General features: G+C 48.7%; 1 protein-coding gene across 1 annotated transcript in view; it reads left to right on the forward strand.

The window, feature by feature from the left end:
* Positions 1-17,414, forward strand: part of LOC133136582 (thrombospondin-3a-like) — a 31,399-nt gene that overhangs the window by 2,783 nt on the left and 11,202 nt on the right. The window contains 17 exon segments of the mRNA XM_061254215.1: positions 4,609-4,812; positions 5,338-5,591; positions 7,308-7,404; positions 8,790-8,816; positions 8,973-9,055; positions 9,387-9,438; positions 10,747-10,895; positions 11,244-11,384; positions 12,411-12,479; positions 12,855-12,965; positions 12,968-13,009; positions 13,582-13,665; positions 13,667-13,696; positions 14,288-14,395; positions 14,760-14,919; positions 15,503-15,621; positions 16,626-16,678. Of these exon segments, the coding sequence (XP_061110199.1) occupies positions 4,609-4,812; positions 5,338-5,591; positions 7,308-7,404; positions 8,790-8,816; positions 8,973-9,055; positions 9,387-9,438; positions 10,747-10,895; positions 11,244-11,384; positions 12,411-12,479; positions 12,855-12,965; positions 12,968-13,009; positions 13,582-13,665; positions 13,667-13,696; positions 14,288-14,395; positions 14,760-14,919; positions 15,503-15,621; positions 16,626-16,678 (1,783 nt within the window).

A 17,414-nucleotide genomic window follows, 5' to 3' on the forward strand; every position in this document is an offset into this window, starting at 1 on the left:
TCATTGGGACTGGGACACGGTGGTTCTAATCCCGGTGTAGCCACAATAAGATCTGCACAGCTGTTGGGCCCTTGAGCAAGGCCCTTGACCCTGCATTGCTCCAGGGGAGGATTGTCTCCTGCTTAGTCTAATCAACTGTACGTCGCTCTGGATAAGAGCGTCTGCCAAATGGCAATAATGTAATGTAATAATGTAATAGTGTAAAGTGTAAATCAGTGTGTGAGTTCCTGGTTGCAACAAAAACCTTCTGGCAAGTGGGTCCTTCTGGCAAGTGGGTCCCAGTTGAGAAACATTGCTCTGTGGTAGGTGTGAAAACTGTGAACGCTCCCAGATTGAACCATTTTACCCGAAATACGACCCTTGAACTAGACAGGGCTCCTCTAGGGCAGGGGTGGGCAATGAGCGCTAAATCTGTTTCTGGTTTTCATGCCAAAATTCTGGCCTTAATGACTTAATTAGCCCTAACATTTACACCGTCTTACATTTTGGCTACATTTCATGATAAGCGCATGATAAGTTCTTGTGTACTTACGTATATTATATATTATATTTTGTTGTACGTCGCTCTGGATAAGAGCGTCTGCCAAATGCCAATAATGTAATGTAATGTAATGTAAATGTTTCACTGTGACCTAATCTACCAGTGAACCAGTGTTATACAGTTAGTTAGATCATTTAGCCATTATGAGTGATGGGTGGAACTGAAGCCTTGCATTCACACCGGCCCTCCAGGACCAGAACTGCCCTCCCCTGCTCTACGGAGACGCACGCTAGGAGTCTTTTGGGAATCCTTTCTTCTCAAGAGGGCGATGAGGGTCAAGGAAGAAGTAAAGGAAGAAAGGGAGTGAGAGAGGGAAAGGAGGATCAGAGAGGAGAAGGAAGAGAGGGAAGGTGCAGGGGCAGAGGAAGAGGAGAGAATGAAAGGGGGAAAGATGAGAAAGCGGGGGGGGGGGTGACTCAAGAACAAATGGGAGTGATTTGTAGAATGGAAGTGGGATGCACATTTTTTGGGGGGTTGGGGGTGGGGGGCACAATTGGAGAGAGAAAGGGGAGGGAAATGGGGGGGGGGGGGGGGGGGTTGTGCCGGGCCAGACCATTGAAATCTTGCAGCTGTCAGGGGAAAAAAGGGGGGAATCAATCATTGATTCCCCCCCCCACTTTGCTTACATTACCATGGGCCCTCTGGGCCTAAGGGAGTAGGCCTCTGCAGCGGCATGTGTTTTAGCGGTTAGCGGTTAGCGCGGGGGGGGGGGGGGGGGGTTTTGGTCTCTCCGGATCGGAATACCCCAGCGTAACCGTACCCTTGTGCCCCTGAGGTGACGCGCCGCCTTGCCCACGCTCTCGTCCGGAACAAACGGAGACAAACGGCATGCCGTCCACTTCCACAGCTGGGTAATTACTGAGGCGATCCTGTACAACTGCGTGTGCCCTACCTCCACTCTCAGAATTATCATTATTTTATATTTTTTATGTTTTATTTTACAAAAAGTGCCGAAAAAGGTACAAATGCATGTCGCCGGGGCGGTTCCCTATAAGTCTATCAAATTGTACCCAAAGCAACAATGTTAATTTGTACCTTTTAATTTGTAGAATCCTCTCCTCAAGTGTTGCACCTCAAGGACACCTGACACAACTAATCAAGGGCTTCATTAATTGTATCAGGTGTGCTGCAGGTGGAACACATCAAACACCTGGACTGACTGGGGGTACGCGAGGAGAGCTTCGGGAACCACTGGCCCAGGACGAGGCCTAACCCGCGTCTGCAAAAACTGGCCCGAAGTGCCGTTTTGTGTTTTTTTTTTTTTTTTTCCCTATTGGCTCAGACGAGCATTTCTTTTAATGAAGTAGCCAATGAGGACAAGCCGTGACTCGTGTTGCCGGGGGCGGTGCGGCAGATGCTGCGTCAGCGCCGTGAGCAGCTGGGGAGACACACGGTGATGTGATGTGGCAGGCCCCGCTCTGTACTTAGCCCGGTCTCTGGGCTCTGATCACATAGAGCCCATTTAAGCGCTTTAATGCGCCCCTGCGCTGCCTCTGAAGTGCCTCCGTGCCCCGTCGTAATCACTGTTTTCCTGTCCTCTGATCCTCGCAGCTGACGCTCTATATATACCTCGGCTGCTGCTCCTCCAAATCCTTAATTTTATCCATCCCTTCTGACCCAGTGCCAGGGCTGGGTTCTCCCCTCTTTCACCAAGAGTCCCTCAGTGGTACTGCACCTGTCTGTTCCCTGCTGAAAAAGACAGCTCAAGCTAGGTTTTGAGACAGCTGGTAGCTGGTTTGACCGGTTCTGACCTGCTCCCAGCTCAACATGGTTTAGCTGGTTGACCAGTTCAGACCTGCTCCCAGCATGACATTGTTTGACCAGCTCAAGCTAAAATCGAAGCAGCTGGTAGCTGGTTGACCAACTCATACCCAGCTAGACCAATGTTATGACCAGCTGGGCCTTGCTGGTTGACCAGCTCATACCCAGGTTGACCAGCTTATGACCAGCTTGATCAGCTAAATTTTCAAGCTGGTCAAGTTGGCATAGCTGGATTTTAAACCAGGGCTCTGTCCAAACACTTTACAGAAATATGAATACGTAAAAATAAATGTCTCATGTTTACAAACAACTGAACACTGGGTTGGCCAGTGGTGGATGGGTTCCCCCCTCTATAGCCACGTTCCTATCAAGACCAAAAAAGCGCAATATAAATCCAGTAAAATTGAATGAATCTGAAGGACAGGGCATTCTGCATCTCCATTGTTCCTATTGCTGTCATAGGATTAACCTGGTCACCCGGTGGAGTGCCTCCTATTGGCTCGCTAGAAACTTGCCACCCACTAGCTACCACTTATGAGAGCAACTTGCTTTTATTTCAATTTGTGTGATTGGTTTCTTCAAAACAGGTCCGTAATCAGTAGCCAGTTGAACTGAATTGAATTGAATGCTTTTTGCAATTACAGAGTTGATTATTAGTACTGTGTAACACAGTGTTGAAGTCAAGTTAAATTTGACACCAAGTGCCTATCTATGATTTATGCTTTTGCGGTGCAGCAATGGTCTAGGATCACAAACTGGACCCTGGAGGGCATAGGTTTGAATCCTTGGAGAGATGAAGGGAATTGCTTTGCCCTCCCTCTGGGAAAGACCAGCTGTTGGTAAAATGAATTTGTCAGAAGCTGTGGAATATACAGGAGAACATGTAAATCCGCTATCGTGCTATCATGCTAAATTAGGTATTCATTGTTAACATTGTAAATGGGCATAACGTACACAATTAAATATTGAGTCTACACTGCTGGCAACTCGGACAGAGCTGGTTTTATTCCAGGACTGTACGTTTTTATCTCTGTTGAAGTCATAGAAACCTTCTTGGAGTTAAAATAACACAAAACTTTTTACTGTTGGTATTGTGCAAAAAAAAAAAAAACCTTTGTATGTTTTTCTTAATGGAAATTCTTAGAAACATTTTTTTTAAATTTATGAGCGCAACACTACAACATTATGGTTAAGTCGCAGAGGGGTTTTGAATCAACTTTATTACTTGTGGAGTTACGAGACAGTGTTAGTGCATAGAGCTCGACAAGAACTTTCTGCATGTGGAGAGAAAATAACTGGCAATAATGGGACATACAAGGCATTTGCACCACAGGGAAGATATGTGTAATCTAATTTTCTCTGGCTTCAGGAAACGTTTTCATTTTAAAACGGTGAGCGTAAAAAAATGTGGGAAGACTGCTTTCGTTTGGCACGGTGCAGTGATTTAAAAGCGATGCCGCGGAACAACTGCGAGGTAACCAATCTGGCGCTCTGACTATCACCTGGGGCACCGATTGGCCGACTGCGGGCCAATAGGACCCAGCGGCGATGCGCTGGTGGGGCAGTTGTGCGTCGTAACGCGGGTCCGCGGATTCGACCTGCGTTTGCAGCGGGACGCACGGGAGAGGTCTTTCATTCATTTCCTCCCTGTCTCCTTCTCCCTACTCCTGCCTCCATCTCTCCCCCGTTCTGTCTCTCCGTGTTTCTCTCGCTTACTTCCCCCTCCCTCTGTCTCCTTCTCTCTGTCCGTCCCTCTCTGTGTCTCCATCCCCCACTTCCCCCTCTCTCTTCCCTGTCACAGATGAATGACATGTTGATATCTCTCTCCGTAGTGATTGACATATTGATATCTCTCTCCGTAGTGATTTTCATGTTGATATCTCTCCGTAGTGATTGACATATTGATATCTCTCTCCATAGTGACTCCCTTGTTGATATCTCTCTGTAGTGATTGACAGTTTAATATCTCTCTCCGTAGTGATTAACATGTTGATATCTCTCTCCATGGTGATTGACATGTTGATATCTCTCTGCAGTGATTGACATGTTGAAATCTCTCTCTGTAGTGATTGACATGTTGAAATCTCTCTCCATAGTGATTGACATGTTGAAATCTCTCTCTGTAGTGATTGACATGTTGAAATCTCTCTCCATAGTGATTGACATGTTGAAATCTCTCTTCGTAATGATTGACATGTCGACATCTCTCTCCGTAGTGATTGACATGTTAACGTCTCTCTCTGTAGTGATTGACATGTTGACATCTCTCTCCGTAGTGATTGACATGTTGAAATCTGTCTCTGTAGTGATTGACATGTTGACGCTGGACGCTAAGCAGAGCGTGTCGGCGGTGGAGAAGGTGTCGGGGGCCATGAACACGCTCAGCGACATCTACATCGTCTCCACCTTCCGTCTCCCGCCCAAACTGGGCGGAGTGCTGCTGGGCTTCTACGACAAGCAGGACAACAAGAAGTACCTGGAGCTGGCTATCATGGGCAAGATCAGCAAGGGTGAGGGAGAGGGACGGGGCCTCCATGTCTGAGAAAGCAGCCGTATACGAGACTTCAGTACTAAATACAACTTAATTAAACAGAATGGGTGAAATCGTGTGTTCATTCGCACAGTCGCACACTGATTGAGCTGAGTAGGAGCCAGGATGTTGATTAATATTTAGTTGGATACAACAATTTTACTGTTATGACTGTGTTGCTTATAACTTAGCTTGTTGATGTTCTCCTCTCTCTCTCTCCCTCCCTCTCTCTTTTCCTCTCTCTCCCTCCTTCTCTCTCTCTCTCCCTCCCTCCCTCTCTCCCTTTCCCTCCCTCCCTCTCTCTCTCTCCCTCCCTCCCTCCCTCTCTCCCTTTCCCACCTTCCTCTCTCTCTCCCTCCCTCCCTGTCTCTCTCCTTCCCTTGCCCCTCTCCTTGCCCCTCTCTCTCACTCTCTCCCCCTCTCTCTCTCCCTTTGTCTTTCCCTCTCTCTCCCTCTCCCTTTCTCTCTCTCTCTCTCTCTCTCTCTCTCTCTCTCTCTCTCACAGCTCTGGTGCGGTATGTACGGAGCGATGGGAAGCTCCACACAGTCAGCCTGCAGAACGTGAACCTGATCGAGGGCCAATCGCATTCGCTCATCCTCCGGGTGGGCGGACTCCGCAGGGACAACCTCAACCTGGAGCTCTACTTCAACTGCCGATTGGCCGACTCCAGCCAAGGCCTCCCCTCATTGGTCCAGCTCCCAACGGACCCGGAGTCTGTTGACATCCGCAACGGCTACAAAGCCTACGGCAGGTTACAGGTGACTCGCTCTTTTACCTCTCCGTAATGTAGTTCCCCCTTTTTAATTATGTGACATATGCAGTCTGCTTTGTCACACCCTCTGCTTGCGATTCATGAAACACTCTAAAGCAGAGGTGGGCAACGAGGACTATATCTGTTTTTGGTTTTCGTGCCAACTCCTGACTTTAATTACATGATTAGCGCTAACATTTACAGCTAATCTATGGGTGTGACAGTGTTGGTGTATACAGTCAGTTAGCTCATGTATCCTGGGTAATTGGTGGAAACAAAAACCTGCACACATACCGGCCCCCCAGGACCAGAAATACCCACCCCTGCTCCTAAGTGACTATGACAGTTTCCATAGGGAAGAGCACTATGGCTGATTGGTTAGCTGATTGATGGAATTGATTGGTTGGTTGGTGGCTGTCACTTCTTTGCTTACTTACTTGGCTGTTGGTTGGTTGTTTGATTTGTTGAGGGGTTGGCTGATTGATTTATTGATGGAATGGTTGGATAGTGGGTGGTTTGTTGGTTAGATGCTTGATTGGTTGCTTGGATGTGGGTCAGATGGTTGATTGGATAGTTGGTTTTTGTTGGTTAGATGTTTATTTGGTTGGTTGGTTGTTGATTAGATGGTTGATTAGAATATTCTGGAATTTCAGGATTTTGTTCTATCAAACCGCTTTGCGACTTTTAATTATCTGTAGTTCTCTCTTTCTAAGCAGGCCTTTTATAGCACGTGTGCAAAATTACAGAACATCCTAGTTCAGACATATTTAACGGTCAATTATTTATTCAGAGAGAACACAGACTGTATTTCAATGACAGACGACAAGTGTCCCATATAAATGGTTGGCCTTCATCCAAAGCGCTGTACAGTTGATGCATCTCATTCACACATTCACACATTCATACACACACTCACACACCAATGGCGATTGGCTGCCTTGCAAGGTACCAAGCAGATCATCAGAGCGTTTTGGAGTTAGGTGTCCTTTTCACGGACACTTCCACACAGCTCAGGCAGAGGATCGAACCGGCAACCCTCCGACTGCCAGCCAATGCCGGCCCAATGCCATATAAGCTCACCGAACAGTTATCCTTTTTTTTTACAATCTAAATAGTAAAATAAGGCAGTAAGATTTCTGACCGCAGCTCAGTCTATCGCCTTTGATCGGCGACTGTGAAAAGCAGCCAGCTGTGTCGGTCGAGCCGCTCTCGAACAGAGCCGCCATTGTGGTCCCTGCCTGACTGATAACCGCCGTTTTCCCTGGAGGCACAGAAGCGGGCCGGTTTTCCCTAATGACACGGAGGTGGGCTGGAGAGTCGCGGGCCCATCACAGCCGCCATTGTTGAGTCAGCGTCTGCGGTGGAACCCGATCCTGAGGTGTAGAGTTCACACGCTCGCCTCTGAACTTCTGTGTGGTTAAGGCCGCCCGTGGCTTGACCCTCCGGGGCCACCGTAGTAAAAACCAACTACACCATAGGGGACGTTTGGTGGGCTCTACTGGCTGAAATGCCTTTTTAAATACTTTGGGCCAACAATTTTAGACATGAAAGAAGGACTAGTACTTTTCAGTTATAGTCTGTGCTATCAGGCATGCTGAGTCACTGTTTTGTGGTAACATCGGAGCCAGCCAGGCAGTGTGCACGTGTCTGTGTGTGTGTGCGTGCGTGTGTGAGCGTGTCTGTGTCTGTGTGTGTGTGTCTAACACTGTCATGACTGTTTCAGGGTGCTGTGGAAACTCTGAAGATTGCTCTTGGCGGCTCGGTGGCTAAAGCAGGAGTTCTGACTGACTGTCCGTTCCAGGGAGACTCTCACAACACATGTAAGAACTCTCATACCCCAGAGATGACCAGTCTAATACCACAGAAGTGACCAGTCTAATACCACAGAGATGACCAGTCAGGCAGCCAGTCTAATACCCCAGAGATGACCAGTCTAATACCACAGAAGTGACCAGTCTAATACCACAGAGATGACCAGTCAGGCAGCCAGTCTAATACCCCAGAGATGACCAGTCTAATACCACAGAAGTGACCAGTCTAATACCCCAGAGATGACCAGTCAGGCAGCCAGTCTAATACCCCAGAGATGGCCAGTCTAATACAGCTCAGGCAGCCAGTCTAATACCCCAGAGATGGCCAGTCTAATACAGCTCAGGCAGCCAGTCTAATACCCCAGAGATGGCTGTGAGATCCACGAGCTGCAGCTGGCAGTTCTTCGTCATGTTCTAAACACGGTGAATCCCCTGCTACGGCGGGCACCGGCGTCAGACGCTGTGGGACGGTAGTTCACACGGCTGTGACTCTCTGGAACATTCTAAAGCGCGGTTTGTCACGTCTCAGACCTCTGGTCTGAACTGGGCTTTCCGCTGCACAGGTGACCCGTCTGACACAGCTACTGCTACAGCGCATTATTCTGTGCTTATAGTGCCAATGATGTGACGCATGTCTTATTGTCACTCTTCTACAGATGTTATAAATACCTTATAAATACCTCCACCTAGTGGTGATAGGGCATAATTACACATCACATTTTGTTACATGATATTTATTTTGATATTTTTATTAGCAAACCAAAGAATTAGTTAACCATTAACAAGTACATTTACTGACTTTCATTCCAACATCAGTTGGCAATAACTAATGTAGTTGTGAACGTGAATTAATTATCTACATTACAAGTACATTAACAGACCTGTACAGATGAAGTTAGTGGTTAGTTAGTTAATAACTACATTAGTTCATGCCAATTCATAGAACCTTATTGTAACGCCTTACTGACTCAGTGGTACCCTGTGTGATTCTGTTCAAAACCAAATAGATTGAGCTGTTTCTTTGACTGCGTATGTAGATGTTGTTTTTCCGTTTGTGTGTGTATCAGTTAGCAGTGATGGAAAATGCAGCACCCGCTAACAATGTTTTGTTCTTGCTACCAATCATTTATTTTTGCGTGTTGCGGTATTACTATTTAAAAAAGTAAAAAAAAAAAAAATATCCAATGATCAAATAGGCCCTAGTCCTTATCTTTGTTGTACTGTTAGCAGTTGAAATTGTACTTCCCTCCAGGGTCTTTCCGAGCACTTATCCCTGGTTATGGGTATGCACTTTGAGCTTTGTTCTGGATAAGAGCGTCTGCCAAATGCCATTAATGTAATGTAATGTAGTCATGATGTTGATTATATTTATTTGTGTTGTTTTATTCTGACAGTGAATGGTGATGTGAACTCCATACTGGGTAAGCGCAACCAGGGTTCAACTGAACACCCAATTAACAGTAATCTCCCAAAGCTGTTCTGCCCTGCTCCCTCTTTCTTCCACTCCACTGTCCTGATATTCACCTGGTTTTCATTTCTTCGCTGATTTCCCGCTCTTTCTTGTGGCCTCGTGTCAGGTGACCATACGAAGGCCCTGATTGGCCAGCTGATCATCTTCAACCAGATCCTGGGGGAGCTGAGGCAGGACATCAGAGAGCAGGTGTGTGTGTGTGTGTGTGTGTGTGTATGACTGTGAGTCTGTGTGTGTGACTGTGTGTCTGTGTGTGTGTGAGTGGTGTATGTGTGCGTGTGTGTGTGTGTGTGTGTGTGTGTCTGTGTGTATGTGTGTGTGTGTAGGTGTGTGTATGCATGTGAGTGTGTGTGTTTGTGTGTGTGTGTGCGTGTGAGTGTGTGCCTGTGTGTGTGTGTGTGTGTGTGTGTGTGCATGTGAGTGTGTGTGCATGTGTGTCTGTGTGTGTGTGTGTGTCTCTGTGTGTGCGCACATGTGAACACTGAGTGAATCTCATACGTCCTGCTTGCCTCCTCCCCAGGTGAAAGAGATGTCTCTGATCAGAAACACCATCCTGGAGTGCCAAGTGTGTGGTGAGTGACAGCGATGGGCAGTTAGCTGGGCACCAGCGCCGTGTGAAACCCAGAACAGCTCTTTATCCCAGTCCATGTTCCAGGACCGGCAGGGCTCCGGGTTTCACTCAGCACGGGTCTCCAGCTGGCTCAGTATTCCCGCTCCATCGTACAGGCCCTGTCGTGTCTATGAAACGACAGAGTCCAAATCTTCAATTTGTCGAAAAACATCTTCGCGAGGGAAAAGACGACACCAGGCAGCAAGATCTTCAGGAAAATCAGACTTTATTAGCACACGTGCATAAAGCCGGATCAGCTCTCCAGAACTGAACCCCGACTGGCATTTGTACACCCATTTTATACACAGTTACTCCACCTACAACTCCTTCTCAAACCTCATTCTGGCAAATCACCCACACTTTTCTTATCGTAACTCCTCCCAACGCTCCTCCCACAACGTCATTGTGGCAAATTGCCAACGGTCCTTATGCTCTGCCAACTCTGTACAAAGTTCAGGGCATTCTGCCAACTACGTGTCCTCACTTCACCCCGCACCTGCTCTTGGCAAACTACCAGACCTCAGAAAGTTCTGGATGCCCTCCCTCTAACACGTCATCCATACACGTCACTCTGTATCTTTCGCTTTTATAAGACAAACTAAGCAGCAGTAATCATTGAAAATATACAGACAAACTAAACATTTCATTAATATTCACTTCTAATATACTTTTCTAATCTACAGACATACTAAACATTTGATTAATTATTCTCTTCTAAGGGAGTAAATGTACGTAGCATTCTTTGCTCTCATTTCAACAGTTTTCACTGTGGTTTCTTGCGTTTTCATAAGCTCAGCTATAATTAATGTTCTAGGTCAAATAGATACACTCCTGGCATAAAACATCGAGAGTCCCGGAGAAATCAGCTGTATAGTCATATCTTGCTCTGCCCGTGTCCTTGACAGTTTGGTCTACACAGTTCAAGACGGGGCCCCCCCCTGCCAGCTGGCTGGGCTCACCGTGTAATCCTAGCACAATTTAGCAGTTAATCAGTTTGAAACTATACAGGGTACATATCATACTTTAATACAGATATATTGATAAACTTTTAGCACACATCGTCGAGAGTTTTGGAGGAACCAGCCTGCTCACTAAGGTGGAGTCTGATTTTGACTTGTGATTGGTTATCATGCTTTTAGGAGGGAGATCTTTCGTTCTGTGAATTTTCCCCTACAGCCCGCAGGCCCGTTGTGGAACCCGGGCGTTAAGAGAGGGCGTTGGGCTGTGGGGGTGATGTAACGCGGCGGGGGCGGGGCTTGGTGTGTTTCAGGGTTCCACGAGCCGCGCTCACGCTGCATGCCCAGCCCCTGCTATCACGGGGTGCACTGCATGGAGACCTTCGACTACCCCGGGTACCGCTGCGGGCCCTGTCCCGAGGGCCTGGCGGGGAACGGCACACACTGCCGGGACATCGATGAGGTACGCCGTCCTGGCCGGAACACATTCCCATGTCCCACCACCAGCCACCTCCCCCTCTCTCTCCTAGATAGTCACCGTATAAAGAGTACTCTCCGGCGGTGTTTTTTAGAGTGAAACAGTGTCTGGTTTCCTGACTTTGTCTTTGTGTCAGTTTTGTTTTTTTTGCTGAATTTAGTGTCAGGGCCCAGTTCTGGAAGTACTGCTCCAGCAGATCCCAGATACTGCTGCAACCCGTCGACAGCAGCAGCAGGTCGTCTGCACAGAGTAAACATTTAACTTCCTTATTGATCTGTCTCTCTCTCTTCCTACATCCCCCCCCTCTCTCTCTCTCTCTCTCTCTCTCTCCAGTGCTCCCTGGCCATGCCCTGTTTCTCCCCGGCTGCGTGTGTGAACGTGCCCCAGGGCTTCACCTGTAAGCCGTGCCCCCCAGGGCTCACTGGCCACCCCCTCAGCGGGGTGGGAGTGGAGTATGCCAAGAGTCACAAACAGGTGGGCGGAACAAACCAAACCCAGAAATCTAGGGGGGCGGTCCAAAAAGTACAAACCCCAAGGAGTCGAAACAATAAACCCGGAGCAACATTCCTTCCATCCTCTCCGCTTCTTAACGGCGGAAGGTTCCGGTTAGTGACGGATGTTTCCGGTGCCTGAATGCGGCACAGAGCATCCATTGTCACATTTTTGCGCTTAACAATATGGAGGTCAACATCTGGAAGGGTTTATACAGTCTTGGCAGACGTGTGCAGACGTGATTATACAGTGCAGTAATAGAGTCTTACAGCGATGACGTCTTTTTGTAGGGCGACCCGGAAATTTCTGAGACCATGGCTTCCTTGGCAGATTTCCAGTAATTTTTTTGTTTCCCATAGGGATTTTATTATCTGCCAAAAATAAGGTCTGTGCTCAATGTGAGCCTAAGAGAGTTGTTCAATGGTAAATAAAATAAAATAAAATAAAAATAATATCTCAACTAATGAAGCTGTGCTTTTTTATGAAAGTAAATTGCGAACGAGTTGCTCTTTGGAAACTACAACAGTAATGTCCCCTGCAGGCAGGCTAGTATGAGACTTGAATGGGGGCTGGCAATTTCACAACAAAAAATGTTTAAAACCCATAACAGTTTAGAAATACGTGGTTGAGTTATTAATGGATGTAATTTCATTAATGGATGTAAAGAACAGAACATGAAACTCTCTGAAGCTTATGTTAACCACAGACCTTATTATCGATTAAAAACAAAGTCCCTATGGGAAAAAAGCGTTGGAAATCTGCAGAGGGAACCCATAGCTCAAAAATGCTAAATCGCCTCCTGGTTTTACTGCAAACTGTTGCACTCTGTCACGTGCTGAGAGTGACGCAAGTCATTCACATTTAGCTTCTCTCACAACACCGACGTCCTGTCTGTGAGCCATTCCTGGACCCCTCTGATGATTAGACCGCTACCCATGACCAGCGTGACTGTATTTACCTCACAGTACCAGGGGATGATGTCACTTCCTGTCTGTCTTTCTCCCACAGGAGTGTATGGACGTGGACGAGTGTGTCGAGGGCGCGTGTGTGCCCAACTCCGTGTGCATCAACACTGTGGTGAGTGTGTCATCACGCCCTACGCCCCCCCCGGTCACCCCTCAATCCCACAGTGCATTTCTCCACACCCACCCAAGCCTCAAATGATCATCTCTGCATGTGGGCTGCACCTGGTCCACCTGTTAAAAATGATGTAAACTAATTATATAGAGTCTCATCTCTCTCTCACAAAATGGCCGCCCACACTTTTGTTACCACTGATATGAAGCTCCTCCTCTTCTCTCTCTCTCTCTCTCTCTCTCTCTCTCTCTCTCTCTCTCTCTCTCTCTCTCTTTCTCTCTCTCTTCACCATACTCTGCCTCAATCTCTCATCACTCTGTTTGTCTCTCCTCTTTCTCTCTCCGTCTCTGATTCCCTCCCTCCCCTCCCTCTCAGGGCTCGTACAAGTGTGGCCAGTGTAAGGCGGGTTTCTACGGTAACCAGACGGCGGGCTGTTTCCCGTGGCGATCCTGCGATTCGCTGGGCTTCAACCCCTGCGACGTCAACGCGCGCACTGCGTCATCGAGCGCAACGGCGAGGTCACCTGCAGGGTGAGCCCCGCCCCTCTCCCCTGGGCCTGTGCACTGCATCATGGGAAGGATCTGTCCAAAAGAGCACCCTGCACTACTCACCAAGTGCACACCCTGCTAGTCAACTAGTGAAGTGCTCTCTGACTGTGATCTATGTGTTTATTTGTTTGTGTTATTTGTTAAATATTATATAGTGTATATATTATTACAGTTACAGCTTTTGGGTCCTTTAGCAAGGCCCTTAACCTTTGCCATTGCTCCAGGGGTATTGGTCCCTGCTTAGTCTAATCAACTGCAAGTTGCTTTGGATAAATGCATCAACTAAATGATAATGTAATGTAAATGACTTACAGTTGATTAGACTAAGCACCTTAGCCACTAGGCTAGAGGCCTGTTTGTCATTTTGGAACTAACTTGCAATGCCATGCATTCTTCTTCTTTTTTGTCTTTTTTGTTCCTGTGTTTAATACCATGTAAGGTGACCTTGAGTGTTCAGACACCTGATAAATAAAATGTGTTATTTTTATTATGACTCGTCGTTATATCTTTCCCTCGTTCATTTTGAATGATCTGTCTCTCTTCCTCTCCCTCAGTGTAATGTGGGTTGGGCAGGTAACGGGAACACCTGTGGACCTGACACTGATATCGATGGATACCCAGACCAGTCTCTGCCCTGCATCCATCGACAACGACAAGCACTGCAAGCCGGTCAGTAACACTGCATCGCACGGCAGCACAGACACCGTACACACACTGCACAGTACAGTGACAACACACACACACACACACACACTCAGACACCATACACACACTGCACAGTACAGTGACCACACACACACACACACACACTCAGACACCATACACACACTGCACAGTACAGTGACCACACACACACACACACACACACACACACACTCAGACACCATACACACACTGTACAGTACAGTGACCACACAGACACACACACACACACACACACATTGCACAGTACAGACACCACACACACACACACACACACACACACTCAGACACCATACACACACTGTACAGTACCGTGACCACACACACAGACACACACACACACACACACACACACACACACATTGCACAGTACAGACACCAACACACACACACACACACACTGCACAGTACAGATGTAGTAACTCAGAGATTTTGGGTTTGAACCCTGGCTTCTCCCTCAAAGATTCCCAACGCTGCAAACGCTTTACCGGTCTGCTAAAGGCGAAACCTCCAGTGTTTCTGCCTCCATACTTCATAATGTCTGTGCCTGTTTTACAGGATAACTGCATGAACACGCCCAACTCGGGCCAGGAGGACGCCGATAACGACGGCATTGGGGACCAGTGTGACGAAGACGCGGACGGGGACGGGATCAAGAACGTGGAGGTCTGTCTGTCTGTCCGCCGTCCGTCCGTCTGTCTGTCCACCGCTAAGCGTCTGTCCCTCTGTCCCTCTGTCCATGCCCTGGCAGTCCGTCCCTGTGTACATGTCTCTGTGGTGTTTGAAAAGGGAGAGCACCTTGTGTGTCTGTCTGTTTGTCTGTATCTTTCTGTCTATCTGTCTGTCTGTCTATATATCTTTCTGCACATGGTGGAGCAGAATTCACAGTAAAGTTTCTCCTGTTTGGTAACACAAAGACGCTGGAAACGTGAGGTAGCAGTAACCGTGTGTGCCGGGCTGAACATTAGCCTTCACCCTCGGGTACTGGGGGTACCGTGTTTCCCAAGCTCATTTTTTGTTCTTCTTCCAGGACAACTGCCGGCTGATTCCCAACAAGGACCAGCAGAACTCGGACACGGACTCCTTCGGAGACTCCTGCGACAACTGTCCCAACGTTCCCAACATCGACCAGCAGGACACGGATGGCAACGGCGAGGGAGACGCCTGCGACAACGACATCGACGGAGACGGTAACGCCGCGCTAACCCTAGCCATGCTAACCCACGGTGCGCTAACCCTAGCCATGCTAATCCACAGTGCGCTAACACTCGCCATGCTAACCCTCGCCGCGCTAACCCTCGCCACGCTAACCCTCACCATGCTAACACTCTCCACGCTAACCCTCACCACGCTAACCCTCGCCGCGCTAACCCTAGCCACGCTAACCATGGTGCGCTAACCCTAGCCATGCTAATCCACAGTGCGCTAACCGTCACAGCGCTAACACTCGCCATGCTAACCCTCGCCACGCTAACCCTCACCATGCTAACGCTCTCCACGCTAACCCTCACCATGCTAACACTCTCCACGCTAACCCTCACCACGCTAACCCTCGCCGCGCTAACCCACGGTGCGCTAACCCTAGCCATGCTAATCCACAGTGCGCTAACCCTCACAGCGCTAACACTCGCCATGCTAACCCTCGCCACGCTAACCCTCACCATGCTAACACTCTCCACGCTAACCCACGGTGCGCTAAGCAGGTGGTGACCCTAAAGGTTTGAGGGAAAGGAGGGCACGGCATTTTATTTTCTCCTCTCTGTCCCGTTGCAGGAATTCCAAACGTTCTGGACAACTGCCCCAAAGTGCCCAACCCCCTGCAGACTGACCGGGACGGGGACGGGGTGGGGGACGCCTGTGACAGCTGCCCCGAAGTCAGCAACCCCATGCAGGTGAGAGAGAGAGAGGGGGGGAGGGAGAGAGAGAGAGAGAGAGAGAGGGGGGGAGAGAGAGAGAGAGAGAGAGGGAGGGAGGGAGAGAGAGAGAGAGAGAGAGGGAGGGAGAGCGAGAGAGAGAGAGGGGGGGAGAGAGAGAGAGAGAGAGGGAGGGAGGGAGGGAGGGAGAGAGAGAGAGAGAGAGAGAGGGAGGGAGAGAGAGAGAGGGAGAGAGAGAGAGGGAGGGAGAGAGGGGGAGAGAGGGAGGGAGAGAGGGGAGAGAGGGAGGGAGGGAGAGAGAGAGAGGGAGGGGAGGGAGAGGGAGGGGAGAGGGAGGGGAGAGAGAGGGGAGAGAGAGGGAGAGAGAGAGGGAGGGAGGGAGAGAGAGGGGGAGAGAGAGGGAGAGAGAGGGGAGAGAGAGAGAGGGAGAGAGAGAGAGGGGAGAGAGAGAGAGAGGAGAGAGAGAGAGGGAGAGAGAGAGGGAGGGAGTGAGAGAGAGGGGGGAGAGTGAGGGAGGGAGGGAGAGAGAGAAACAGAGAGAGGGAGGGAGAGAGAGAGGGGAGGGGGAGAGGAGGGAGAGAGAGAGGGGGAGAGGGAGGGAGAGGGAGGGAGAGAGAGAGGGGGGGAGGGAGAGAGAGAGAGAGAAGGGGGTGGGAGAGGGAGAGAGAGAGAGAGAGGAGGGGGGGAGGGAGAGGGAGGGAGGGGAGAGAGAGAGAGGAGGGGGAAGGGAGAGGGAGGGAGAGAGAGAGAGCTCATTTTCATCCGTTTTTTAAATGTTTTTTCAGTTTTTATTTTATTGATGAATCCCTTGTTTATTGTCAGAGAGCTCACTAGAGGGTGCTGTATGTGTTGGTTTTGGTTCTTCATGATGTGTGAAAGCACAGAGTTTTTAAAGACTATACTGACTGTGTCTTCTCACTCTGTCTCTCTTCTCTCTCACTCTGTCTCTCTATCTCGCTCTCTCCCTCTCTCTCTCCCTCCCTCCCTCTCTCTCTCTCTCTCTCTCTCTCTCCCTCCTGCAGACAGACATTGATAATGACCTTGTGGGTGACTTGTGTGACACCAACAACGACATGTGAGTGTGATCTCTCACTGTTCTGATCTCTCCTTCAAACCATTGTGTGCGTTTCACTGTTAATGTTCCAGCCAGTTATTCTGGGGCTCATTTGGTAGTGGCTGTATGCATGCATGGGGTGCAGTCTGCATGACTGTGGAGTGTAGACCCACGACTGTATCGCTAATGCCTCACCAAATGAACGATCGGGCTGATGGATTAAGAGCTGAAACTGGTAGGATTATGATGAGAAATTGGCAGGATTAAGATTAAGATCAGAAATGAGTGGGATTCAGAGCAGAAATTGGCTGAATTAAGCACAGAAATTAGCATGATTAAGAGCAAACATTTTGTGAATTAAGTGCTGAGGTTAGTGGGATTAAGAACAGAAATTAGCCGGATTAACAGCAGAAATTGTTTGGATTAAGAACAGAAATTAGCAGGATTAAGAACAGAAATTAGTCAGATTAACAGCAGAAATTGGTTGGATTAAGAACAGAAATTATCAGGATTAAGAACAGAAATTAGTCCGATTAAGAGCAGAAATGAGCGGGATTAAGATCAGAAATGAGCGGGATTAAGAGCAGAAATGAGCGGGATTAAGAGCAGAAGTCGGCCCTCGCTCCGGAGCCACAGTGCTAGGTGCTCTGACCTCCCCCCCCCCCTCCTCTGTCCAGGGATGGGGATGGTCTCCAGGACACTCGGGACAACTGCCCCGACGTTCCCAACAGCTCCCAGCTGGACTCCGACAACGACG

The sequence above is a fragment of the Conger conger genome, chromosome 9 (assembly GCF_963514075.1).
Source record: "Conger conger chromosome 9, fConCon1.1, whole genome shotgun sequence".
NCBI classification, from domain to species: Eukaryota; Metazoa; Chordata; class Actinopteri; order Anguilliformes; family Congridae; genus Conger; species Conger conger.